Source organism: Rhinichthys klamathensis, unplaced genomic scaffold (genome assembly GCF_029890125.1).
Source record: "Rhinichthys klamathensis goyatoka isolate OS25496 unplaced genomic scaffold, OSU_Roscu_1.1 h1tg000275l_1, whole genome shotgun sequence".
In the NCBI taxonomy this organism is placed as follows: domain Eukaryota; kingdom Metazoa; phylum Chordata; class Actinopteri; order Cypriniformes; family Leuciscidae; genus Rhinichthys; species Rhinichthys klamathensis.
Genome location: NW_026606794.1, coordinates 1,743,441 through 1,756,639, shown reverse-complemented (window position 1 = coordinate 1,756,639; position 13,199 = coordinate 1,743,441). Strand labels below are relative to the sequence as shown.

Sequence of the window (13,199 nt, the reverse complement as noted above, 5' to 3'; positions counted from 1 at the left end):
GTGTGTGTGTGTGTGTGCAGAGCAGCTCCCAGAACTCAGTCGCCAAGTCTGTCTCACTCTGTCTGCCTCCTGTCTGTCTCTCCCTTTCCGCCTCCACTTTCTCTCTCCCTCCTTCTTTCTCTCTCTCTCTGTTCTTCCCTCACCACTAAACTCGCATACTCTGTCTTTCCCAGCGACGCTCACACACTATGCTTTTTCTGTATGTCTGCCTCATTCTCCTGTCTGGAGTCAGACTCTCTCAGTGTCTCTATGCTGACAATCTCCTCTCTCTCTCTCTCTCTCTCTCTCTCTCTCTAGCACACCCCCCCCCTCCCTCTCCCTCCACAGTAATATGAAAAAATGAGAGAATTAAACATGAGCTGCCTTTGAACAGACAGAGAGTGAGCATTTGGTGCAGATGGATTTAATCGTTGCTGTTCTTGCTAAAACAGCAACATAACACGAACACCCACACACACACACACACACACACACACACACACACACACACACACACACACACCACACAAAACAGAATCAGAGAGGATAGGTAAATGTGTTTGACATTGACTGAGAGTACGTCTGTAGATTCTGTCAGCTGGAAATGCGAGTATGAAGAGCAGGAATATGCATTTGTATGTGTGGAAAGCAGGTCTCGGCTGCAAAAGCCTTTCGTTCTCTTAATAAAATACTGATGAGGGGTTGGATTGCTCAATGTCCTCTCTATCTCTGTCTCTCTTTTCTGTCTCCTCTGGGCACAAAGCACAGAAGCTGACACAACAAGGCTTCTTTCTTGCACACACTGAATAAAATTAAAGGAGGCATTTAGTCTAAGACCTCCTTGTCAGTTTCATTACAATAAATCAAGATATCATTTGTGTCCTTAATATGAACTCTTCAGTAAGCGCTGGGCTGTAAGGCATAACGGTAGTTGATGCATCAGGAGACTAGACTAAAATAAAATATAAATTAAAATAAAATGTGAGCCACTGGATCCAAAAATGAAACTTTTAAGAGCCAAATGACTTGCTTCAGTCAGCTCACATTTTCTTACTTTAGCTTTTAACAACAGTCACTGCTGAGTGCTATGGCAATGAGGTGAAACTGGTATATATACTACAATGATTTAAGTTATATTAACTATAGGGTGGTTTTCTAGTTGTATTTAGTATAAATTAGCTCCAATTTGACGTTGTCACAGTCATCCAGATTGTGTTTTTGTACTTTTTAAATATAACTCAAAAAAGTTGATTATAGCTTATTACCACCTTATTGTTAAACAATAACCAACAGGCCTAATGTTTCAGTAAATAATTTCACTTTTCCTTTACAACACTATTGTTTATAATAAAATACAATAATTCATTTATACACCCAAACTCTAAAGTGTATGAAACTACCAGTCACAGAAATGTTTCCTGGTTCATTTCGAATCAGAGATAAAAACAAAACAAAAATACTCAGGTTTAGTGAGGGAGAGTGAGAATTTTCATTAATCTTTTTGACCAACTCATTTAAAAGAATTGGATCAGAGGAGTCATTAGTTCACGAATCGTAGTTTTACATGGACTATTACATCACACCGAATGACACATCAACTTTCTAAAAGTATTTAAATGTAAACTACCTATGAACAAACACAAGCATGGCAAAAACTCCTATTGCTAAAATGTGGACAAATGTGTTCTTGTGGCAGCAGTGACCTGTTCTCCCTTTGTCTATCTGTCTCGTATTTCTCTCAGACACATTTATGTACAGCTGACCCACTTAGAGCTTTTAAAAATGGTTAAAATCAGTGAACGTGCCCAAGCAGAAGAGAGGCGCAAAACAAGGTTAGACTCTCCACACCCTGCTGGGAAGATCGCTGTGGATGTGTGTGTGTGTGTGTGTGGTACTGGCATGAAATATTCTCTCCCGTGTACGTAGCCAACCCCCCCCGCCACTTCAGCCTTGAAGGAAGGACATGAACACACAGACAAACAAGAGAGAAGACAGCGATTCATACATACCAACAGGGCTGAGTGGGGATCAGTGTTGTTATTGTTTACTGAAACTAAAACTATTAAAATTCATTTTCGCTAATTGAAATAAAGTTGAGATAAAATAAATTCATTCATTGAATAATTGACTGTTGTAATGGTGGAAGAGAAGCTGTCAATGTTCATGAATACATGCTATAAAGAGGGTACAATCAATACCCAGTCCTAACATAACCCTTAAAAACCGCCCCATACACTCATCTTCTCAATTGTTTCTCACATAACAATGAGATGAAATGGAGAGCAAATGCTTGTTTTTGCAAGGCATTTCATATCAACAATACGTGCATTTAAACGCACTTTAAAAGTTTTGGTCAGACTTAAATAGCAATTTGTCACAAACACTCTAGTCCGACTAAAATCATACCAGCCTGGTTTTTACGAACTAAAAAGACTAGTCGAACTAACAGACCTAGATAACACAATTGTACCACTCCTTTGCAGCATGTTTACATGTCAACCGACCACAACTGACTTCAGTGCTGTGTGCTTGCTCTGAAAGATATTTATTCCTATAAACTTTAATTATGCATTGCGCTATGTACTTGCACTAAACGCTTTAGCTTAAGTATGCAAAACCCATGCTGTAGTGCCATTATGCACATGTAAACGTACTTATTTGTGGTCAGATACCAAAGTCTGCAACTACCTCATTTGTTTCTATTTTTTTTTTTTTTAGGATACACCAAAGTTGATACAGTAACAGTGTAGACAGCACACAGTTCCTACTGTAACTGAACCCTTATCAATTCAACTGTTCAGAAAACCACGTCTCCACTGCGCCTCCTTCTGACCTCAGATTTACTGAGTCACTTCAACATCAATCTGGCACTAGGGAAACGGGATCAAAACGTCTCTAGTCATATGAACCATTCAGCTCAAAGCTACACCTGGGCTTCTCCAGAAAGCACTTAAACGCGGGCGCACACACACACACCTATCATTAAGAGGATTCTAGGCATAATGGTTTTTATACTGTACAAAAAACTGTATATTCTATCCCCCTACACTAACCCTAGGCTAATCACAGAAAACTTTTTTTTTAATGTTTAGCATGCTTTAAAGCCTTTTTCATTACAAGGACTCAGGAAATGTCCTCATAAACCATGTTTATGTTGTAACACCAGAGTAATACCCATGTCATTATACAAATTTGTGTCCTCATAAATCATATGCATGCGCACACGAACACACACACACACGCGCACACGCACACACACCTCTAGGGTTATCCAATCTGTCACACCAAGTCACAGAGGAGAGCAAAAAGGGGGGAGAAAAGAAGCACAAAGAGATAGACTGAAACAAAGAATTTGTCACTGATGTCAAAAAGGCAAGTAGAGAAAGGGATAAAAGGTTTTTTCCACATCTAGATAACTGGAACTGACCACAAACAGACATTAAGATGAGGAGAAAATGTGTTTGTTCTATAATCTCACACAGATATGTAATTTCTCACAGATATGTGATTAATTTCTTATTTCTCAATATTTAACCGCCCCTGCCACTCTCCACTCTCTCTATGGCTTCTTCCTGGTTTACAATTATTATTTCTGGGCTTTTTACAATAAACTAATCGCTCTGAAGTTTCTTTCTTACTTTCTCTAATTGAGGAGTGTCAGCGAGGTTACAAAGATAAAAAAGACAATCTCACTTCTGCTTTTGAACACACAGGCAAACAGACTTCCTCCACAAACTGTAAGCATGACAGAGAGAGAAGAGAGAGAGAGATATGTTCCGTAGGAGGAGGGAATCCCCACTTGAGTCAACGACTATATGAGAAAGCTACTCCTGCTGGGAAAATACCTGTGTTGCTGTTGGGTTCTTGTGAATCATGAGTCTTGATAATAATCAAACTTTTGTTTTCTACTTGTTTGTGCTCCTAAAGGAAATAGAGGTACGTGTTCAGTTCATAATAAGAAGCGTCACAAAGTTTTACCAAACCGAACCAATACCAAACACTTTCCTATTAAGCATTTCTTGTTTATATATATATATATATATATATATATATATATATATATATATATATATATATATTTGTTTTATTACATTATAGCAATATATACATCCACACAAAATAAGCTAAATACACAAATAATTGAATACTTGTTATATAAATAAATGACATTAAATTAATTTTAAAAGCAAACTATTTAACTTGAATCAACCAATAACATTTTATTCAGAATTCCCACTATTAAAAATGACTAAGATATGTACACACATCTGATCTATTAAACAAAAATTACTGCGAGCTGAGTAGTTAAATTGAATAAAACTGTGTGAGAGTGTGTGTGTGTGTGGTCCTGGTAAACCCTACGCTATGGGGACAAAATGTCCCCAAGAGGAAAACAGCTTATAAATTATACAAAGTGATGTTTTTTGCTGAAAGTTTTCTGTGAAAGGAAGGTTTAGGGGATATAATGTAGTTTGAACAGTTTAAAAATCATAATTTCTATAGAATGTCCCCATAAAACATAAAAACCCAACCTGTGTGTGTGTATGTGTGTGTGAGAGAGAGAGAGAGAGAGAGAGAGAGAGAGAGAGAGAGAGAGAGAGAGAGAGAGAGAGAGAGAGAGAAAGAGAAAGAGCCAGTCAGTTTAGGGGATACAAGGTTTGAGTCCCTCTTTAGTTTGCAACCATGCATGCCAAGACACTAAAGAAACTGGCCCCCTTTTCTCTTTCTTCCTCAAATCTCCCTCTCCTCTAAAATTCATTATCTTTTATTGGTGTGATGAAAGAGGACTACTAGGCTCAAAGAGGGGGACTCTGTCTTCAAACAGACCGCCACGCAGGGAGACAGAATGCACAGCGGTACTTTGAAACTCTATAGGCACACACATTTACACACACTGTCTTTCTCTCTTTAGCGTGGACACACACACACACACACACACACACACACACACACACACACACACACACACACACACACACACACACACACACACACACACACACACACACACACACACACACACTCTTTTCTCTTCACTGCGTAAACAAACTCACACAAACTCTCTCACTTCAGAGCAAACAAATAGTTTTCTCTCAGTTAGCACAAAACAAAACTTAAATTGTGCCTCTTTTTCTTCTCTTTCTTTCCATCAAAATACAAAAAATTAAATCATCAGACATCAAACACTAACAAGACAAGTATAAAAACAGTAATTTCAGCCCTATCCTAATTAACAGAGATGGGCTGAGCATGCTGGGCTGCTACTCGTATACAAAGACTCACATTCCTTCACTCTATGTTCAGCTGTCCATTCAATTAACCTTTGGAGCTTCCTAACTGCCCCCCTTATACACACATCAGAGTTGGAACACCCACTCCCCTCTCTTCCCATGGCACACACCACAGGGTGCCCACTCCACCTTTTAGAAACAGTCTATAAAGTGAGCATACCCAAAGCTCCACAAGCTAATGGAAAAACACAGGACTGTACTTCCCCCATGTTATATCTTGGGATTTTTAATAATGTAATTCTAGAAGCCCTGACTAAAACATCTTTTGTCTCTTTTCCAATGCACTAAATCATCTGTCGAAAATTTTAGACACATTGCAGTCTGTGAAAATAACAACTACAGAAGTCATCTATTGCCTGCACTTAAAGGTAAAGTGTGTCAGTTCTACACTGTAAGAAGGCACAAAAATAGTCTCCTTCCACCCTGCTCCTGTAGTTTTGCCCTAAACTCACACAACAGCCATACAATGACATGGTGGATAACTCGTACAAAAAGAGTAATGTTTTGAAATCATCTAAGAGCTACAAAGTTTACAGTTTGGAAAGTCAACTCAAGAACAGCTTAATTTCATTTGTTTCTGTACATTAACCTGGGATAGAAAGAGAAAATATTTTAACAGTGAAAAATGTTATCTGTTAAATCTTTATTCAATGTTTTTCCCCCAATTTTTTAAAAACACCTCAAGTCACACATTGGGAAACCACTAATCCTCAAGGTTACAAAATCCCTAAAGCTCATACTAAAAGTTGACTTTAATACAACCTGTCTGATATTATTTGTGAAATATGTTTTGAAATATATGACATTCCACACAACAGTTTAACAAGGAAGTGATGGTACTCACATCTCTGCAGTGAGGCACGATACCACCAGTCGGCATCCCCCTTTGCATGCGCTGTGGCAGAAGATGTCCATGTCCTGTGGCCGATGTGGGTGTTGTGGGCTGCATGCTAGCATTGCGGTATCCTCCCACAGCTAGAGGACCCAGTTTGGCCACAGAGGGATCGGGGTCAAAATGTCGTAATGGCTTGGTGTTATTGAAGGAGTACGGTTCTGTACCCATACCAGCTGTGGAGGTCTTGTTTAGTTGCAGCTGTGAGGGTTTTCCCTGCGCCTGCATGAGGAGCTTGAGGCTACTGGGTGGTGGCTGGTTGGATGTGATGGCCTTGAACAGCTGACTAGACATTGCAGGTGCTTGATTATTTTGTGAGTTGAAAAGATGTCCTTGTGTGGGAGGTTGTGTTCCTGGTTGACATTGCCCAGCTGGGCTCGGATGTTTATCTGGTCTGTAAGGAGGTGATGGTCGAGTGTTGTTTGATGTTGGGGCCACGCCAGGAAGATAACTTGCCTGAGAACCTTGGATTGCAGTGCCTGAAACTCCTGGTGGGGCATTTCCAGACAGAAGGCTGTTCTGGGGGCTAAAAGGGGGCTGAGCAATTGCTGGGCTGGCAAGCTTTTCTGGCCTGTAGGGTGGTGAAGGTCCGGTGGATGGGGCTGGAGCCATGCTAGAGATTAGAGAGCTCTGGGGGCTCTGAATATTACCTGCTGGGCTGAAGGGCTGCTGATGAGGTGATGAGTTAGGCAGTTTATCCCCTGGTCGGTAGGGTGGAGAGGGACCAGCCCAGGAAGTACTCTGCTGGCCCAATCCAGACAACCCCGACTGTGTAGGTGGGGGACCAGCACTGTTGTTAGAATGGTGCTTACTATTCGAAGCCATTTGCTGAAGCTGTTGGGCCCGAGACACCTCATGCCAGTTGGACCCAGCACGGCTTGATAGGGCGGCAGAAAGCATGGGTGATCGTGCTTGATTTTGCCCTTGTGAGGAGGACGACGATAGGGGTGATGCTGAGAGTGGAGACGGAACTGGTTTGGAAGGGTGTGGTAGTGTATATGGTGCCCCAGCAGGACTTGGACCCACTTGAGGGGAACCAGCTTGAGAGAAACCAGGGGATTGAGTGAGGTGGGCCTCTAGGTGCGACTGTCTCTGTGGGGATCGTTTAGGGGTGCCATTACCTTCAGGGTGGACAAAACCTCCAGCACTACTTGCCTGGTCATCACTTTCTTTTCCTAAGATCTTGTCAATGTCAAGCTCTGGTAAAGTGGGATCAGGATTCTTTGTAAGTTCATCTAAAATCTCCTGCAGTTCCTGTTCCACTGAAGGTGTGGCAGAACTCCCATTTGGGTTGAAGCCCCCTGAGGCTCCCCCAGTCCCTGGAGTTGATCCAGGACTAGTGTTCGGGGGTACAGAATACGGAGAGCCCAAATTGTTGTTGTTACTGTTCAGTCGGTTAGCTTCCAGAACACCCCCCTGGTTGCCCATCCCAGAGGGGAACGGGGGCTGAGGGTAGCTGGGGCCCATTGCCAGGGTGACATCCTCCAGACATAGTCGTTTGCCACCTCCCTGGGTCATAGACGTGTCAGAGACCCCGTTTAGCGTTGCAGAATTCTCGACGGCCCCAGTCAATTTCCTCTTCAGGGATCCAGGCAGCTGTGGAGAAACAGAAAGACACAGGCTTGTTATCACTGGAAGTTGCTTCAAGGAGAACAGAATTATGAACGTCACAATAAAAAACCTCAACAAAGGATTGCCAATCAACCAGAATTGTGTAACATCAGCTGATGGTATGTGACAACATTTACTAACAGTCTAAATCTGGACATTCGCTCACATTTCTCAAGTATATATTTAGGTTTATGGCAACAACTTAATTGTGTTACTATGAGCCAACTGGTCTGTTACTGCCCACAAATGGTCTGTGGGGATCTCAGGGCTCTATCTTTCAAACATAACCAGTATGAATGCCTGTTTCCAAAATTGGCTTTTTGGGTCTGAGCCTTCCAAGGGCCCAGCTGTTGTCCAATGGTGCCAGAAGTGGGATCATTCAGCAGACCGTTTCCATTAGTGTGTGGGTCAAAACCCTGAACGCCATCTCTCTTACCCCATCCTCCCAATTCCAATGCCCTCTGGAGAGCCCTCTTAGCAGATTAAGACTAAAGAGCCGCCAATCAAAAGCACCTCAGTCACATTCAGAATGAAGATGTTTGCAAACTCGCAAATCACATAATATGAAAGTCAGAGTCAGAATATTTTTTTAGGTGTGTGGCCTCCAAGGAATTCCTAGTATCAAAGCATTGAATAAAATTAAAAATAGAATGCTGGTAAGCTCAAACAAAGAGAGTTCATTCTGGTCTTACAAAATAAACCAGAAAACGCAGGTAATAGCTGTTTCAGTTCAGGAGAGCAACACATTTTTTAAATTTTTTTTATGAAAACCACTTTATTGTTAAAGAGACTAGTAGACTCTTGGGGGGGAGGTTGCTGGAATGAGTGTAGTGGATTTTAGTCCCAGTGCAGCTAGAAATCCTGTGTGTTCCATGCCACTTTTAACCTTATAGAAGATTGAGAAAGAGAGAGAGAGACGAATGAAGAGAGATCTCCTAAGAAACAGATTCTTGATGGGATGAATAATTAACTGTAACATTCCAGCTGCAGAAGAACGTGCAGTATTTTTTCCATTTTTGTTTCTTCTTCTGCATTCTCTCTATTTTATGTGGATTTTGACACCATTATCCGTTTTAAAGCTCTTTCTAAGACTTGTAAAAGCCATTGGGAAACCATTACAGAATATTGCCTTGTACATATCATATAGAAATAGCATTCTTGACAGCTCCCTACATTGTATCCGCTTCGATACGATACAGGAATAAATATACACTACACCTCACGCCCTTCCCAAGAAGCTGGCTTGTGGACACTGCTAGTCCACTTCCTACAAAAGCACTCTTTCCTCCTTTCTCTTCCTTCATCCCCCCATTCCCCACCCCCTTTTTATCTAGGAGGTTTTCCCACATAGATTCCTCTCCGTCTAGAACAATGGAACTCTGGAGACACACCTTCCCCGGCATCGCCAAGCTGTCTGCGCAGTCCACCCTGCCGTGCGTATGTGTGTCTGTGTTTGAAAAAGAGACAGTGTGAACACGTGACGTAAAGGAAGAGTGTCTGTGCATGTGTAACAGAATATGAATTAATGCAGCCTTCATTTTAGAGCCTGTATTCTCACTGACACACACGCACACACAATCCTCTCTCTAATGGATGCCAATTTCATCCTGAGTAAACACATCAATACAGACACATCGACTGTCTCTCTCCCTCTCTCTCTCTGCTGGAGGGACGCCTTTCATTCGGTAGCGATCGGATTTGTCCCATTATGACTGACACAACCATCTGTCAGCACAGAGAAAGCTGGCAAAAGAGAGAGAGAGGGAGCAGACCTATCATCCACACTGCTGTGCATATTCCTCATAATTATGGCTGGTAAGGCATACATCTGATTGCATTGTTCTGATTCTCATTAAAGCTACACTGCATACACAACACACACTGAACACACAATCACACATACATTCACACAGGACGCTAAACAAACAGAATGGTACAGTGATGAGAGGGGATTAATAAATTAGTGCAGTGTGAGAGTGTGTGTAATGGTAGATGTCAATAATTGGGATGATGGATTTGTTGGGTATTGAGATTAAAATAAAAGTCATCAAATAGTACCTGAAACCAAAGTGTCAATTAGTACAATGCCCAGAACAAATACTACCGCTACCACCACCAAAACTAAGAGAATTGACATTTTAGGATTACACGACACAACGGACCTGGCCACCACTACTACTACGTAACCAATAAACACCAACAAAAAATACAAAAACGCACACTGGTATGTTTATTGGACATGATACCACGTCAAAACCATGATTGACATCAGGAGATATGAATGACATTTGGTTCCGTTAGCAATTATCGCATGTGCATTCTTCCATCAATGCATACTGTACAAATTCTAACAGAGTTCCCTGATTTACTTATTCAGAAGCACGGCAACACCGCAACAGAACCTAGCAAGACCAGTTTAGTTCGATTTAAAAGAATTGATTCATTTTGATTCACCAAAAAGAATCAGTTCAGTAGAGTCATTTGTTCTGTAGTGAATCAATAACACGCAGCTCAACCAGTTTAGTCTGATTCCCAAACAAATGGCTAAGCAGTTGGTTCTTTTTAGCAAATCCAACACATACAGGATACAGCACAACCAAACAACATAACTCATTGCTTAACTACCACAGTACGATGCATTTTTGGAAAAATTAACTAGTCACAACTATTTCCCACAACTGTAGTAACTGTCACACATCCGTCATTCAACAATATAGAATCACTATTTTGTTCTTCATTGTTTTGCTTTATTATCAGATTTTTATATAATTGCAGATCCTTTCTAATATTCTCCCGGGGTCCTTGAGCACTTACGCACATGCACACACTTCAAAAACGGCTCTTTCATTCTCTTGACAAACTTAACGACAGAATGAAATTTCATACATACACACAATATGTTGTATATGCTGCTTCTAATTAAAAAGTCTATGTAAAATTATTATTGGCACTACTACTTAATGATCTTCTTATACTCCAACTACTCAGTATACCCAGTTCTGCATGTCCTTCGATGCTGTACTATGATATCTGTCTCTTCACCGTTCATTCCTCTTGTGTCTAGACCTGGCTGTCATGTCCACACACACACACACACACACACACACACACACACACACACACACACACACACACACACACACACACACACACACACACACACACACACACACACACACACACACACACACAGCTTTCCATGACGGCTGCTATCGATCAACCTCTGCAACTGCTGATTATTCAACCATGGTGTCCCTGTCTGTGCAGTCATCTGAAACGAATCAATGATTCAGAAGCTTTTGGCCTCTTCACAGATGCCAAGACAAAGTTATGGAATCTTTGACACGTTATTATTTTAAATGATTCACTCAGTAATTCATAGAGACAAAATGATTGATTTATAAAAAGTTAGTTTAACCAACAGCTTCAACCACGACCATTAATCAACTAACCAGATTTCACAGACCGAAATTCTAAATTTATTTTATGTTATTTTATAACATTCATCATTACTGAACATGCAGTGACTAATTAGAAAAAATAAATTCGACTCATTGAACATTGCTGGCTCCAAAAATATCCACTTTTAGTTTGAGGGAGCAGAAGGTTATCTGAGCAATGATTAAGAGGAAGATTTTGAGAAAAGCTACTGCTATCCGTACATTGTAAAAAAATTGCTGTAGTTATGCAGCTGTTTGCCAGTAACTTACTGTAGATTTATATTGATGTATATTTACTGGCAACAGTTTGTTCAAAGTTAAATGAACATTAAACATTAACAAGTCTTTGTCTTTACAGAATAAAATTATAAAATAACAATCTAATGCAAACCATTCTGGGAACCAGAAATCTTCATCAACCAGAAAACACAATTTTCTGTTTTTTTTTCCTTCAGATTTTGGTTCCCAGAATGCTTTGCATGAGGCTGTTATTTTAGTTTTATTCTGTAAAGATTAAGACTGGTTAATGTTTAATGTTCATTTAACTTTGAACAAACTGTTGCCAGTAAATAACATCAATTTAAAACTACAGTAAGTTACTGGCAAGCAGCTGCCAGTAATACTGTAATTTCTACAGATTTTTTTTACAGTGTACGTTTCACTGTACAACAAGGGTAATTAAGGACAGTCCCTCTTGTTAGAGAACACAGAAACAGGATGAGTGTGTGTGTGAGAGAGAAAGATAGAGATACAGAGTAGGGAAGGGAGAGGGTTTGTGCCAAGAGAAACAAAATGGGAGGGGTCTGGAGACACTTTTTGCACATGAACAGAGTTTCGTCTCATAGACCAACATAAACACGCCTAATGTGTGTGTATGTGTGTGTGCGCCGGAAAACTTAGTCAACCTCTCATACGCTCACCAAGACAAACACCCTTGAAGAGGTGCTGAGATAGGCAGAGGTACAGATCCCTGTGGGGAAATTAAACCCACAAATGTCATTGTTTAGTCAACTTTATTTCTTCTGTGGAACACAAAAGATGACTTTTTGATGAATATTCTGACCATTCATTTCAATATAACAAAAGTGTACGTGGATTGGGGCTGAAGGCTCAAAAATGATTAAAAAAAAACAAGCCCCATAAAAGTTGTTTTTCACTGAAAATCGTGTTATCTTCACTTGTTTGTTATCTTGGCACTTCATTGAGATTTCATGAGAGAAGCAGTGATATCAGATTTGTGACCAAATTGTTCTTCTGAGTCCGATATTTTCAATGAATCGTTAGATACAGTTCACATCACATCACATTCACGGCCATAGTGGTTAACAGCTCAATGGAGAGGACGATTATCTGTGAATATCCTAAAAAACGACTTAAATCTCAGTATGTTCCTCACCAAACTCATATCACATGACTTGAAATATAGGCCATGTACAATATGGATCAAAGCAAACGTTGATGTTCTTTTTTTTGTTTTTGGGTCATTTTGTAGCTTAAAAGCCCCAGTTCTCATTCATTTCTGTTATTTACATTATCGTTCAAAAATTTGCGGTTGGTAAAAAAAAAAGAAGTTTATTATGCTCACAAGGGTTCCATTTATTTGATCAAAAACACAGTAAAAACAGTAACATTGTGAAATATTATTACAATGTAAAATATAGTTAATATATTTAAAAATGTTTTATTTAATAAATACATTTATTAAATAATACATTTTAAAACATTTAAAATAAATGTAAAATTGATTCCTGTGATGGCAAAGCTGAATTTTCAACATCATTACTCCAGTCTTCAGTGTCGCATGATCCTTCAGAAATCATTTTAATATGTTGATTTGGTGCTCAAGAAATATTTCTTAATATTATCAATGTTGAAAAACGTATTATACGCCGAAATACATTTCTTTTTCATTATTTTATGTAGCATAAAGAATAGAAAGTAATAAAGAACAGCATTTATTTATATTTTGTAACAATCTTTATGTTT

At 39.8% G+C, this 13,199-nt stretch overlaps 1 protein-coding gene across 1 annotated transcript in view; it reads right to left on the bottom strand.

The window, feature by feature from the left end:
* The window catches only part of si:ch73-211e3.1 (mastermind-like protein 2), a 73,867-nt gene that overhangs the window by 23,499 nt on the left and 37,169 nt on the right, over positions 1-13,199 (bottom strand). Inside the window, exon 2 of the mRNA XM_056268525.1 lies at positions 6,115-7,758. Within this exon, the coding sequence (XP_056124500.1) occupies positions 6,115-7,758 (1,644 nt within the window). The remainder of the gene's footprint in view (positions 1-6,114; positions 7,759-13,199) is intronic.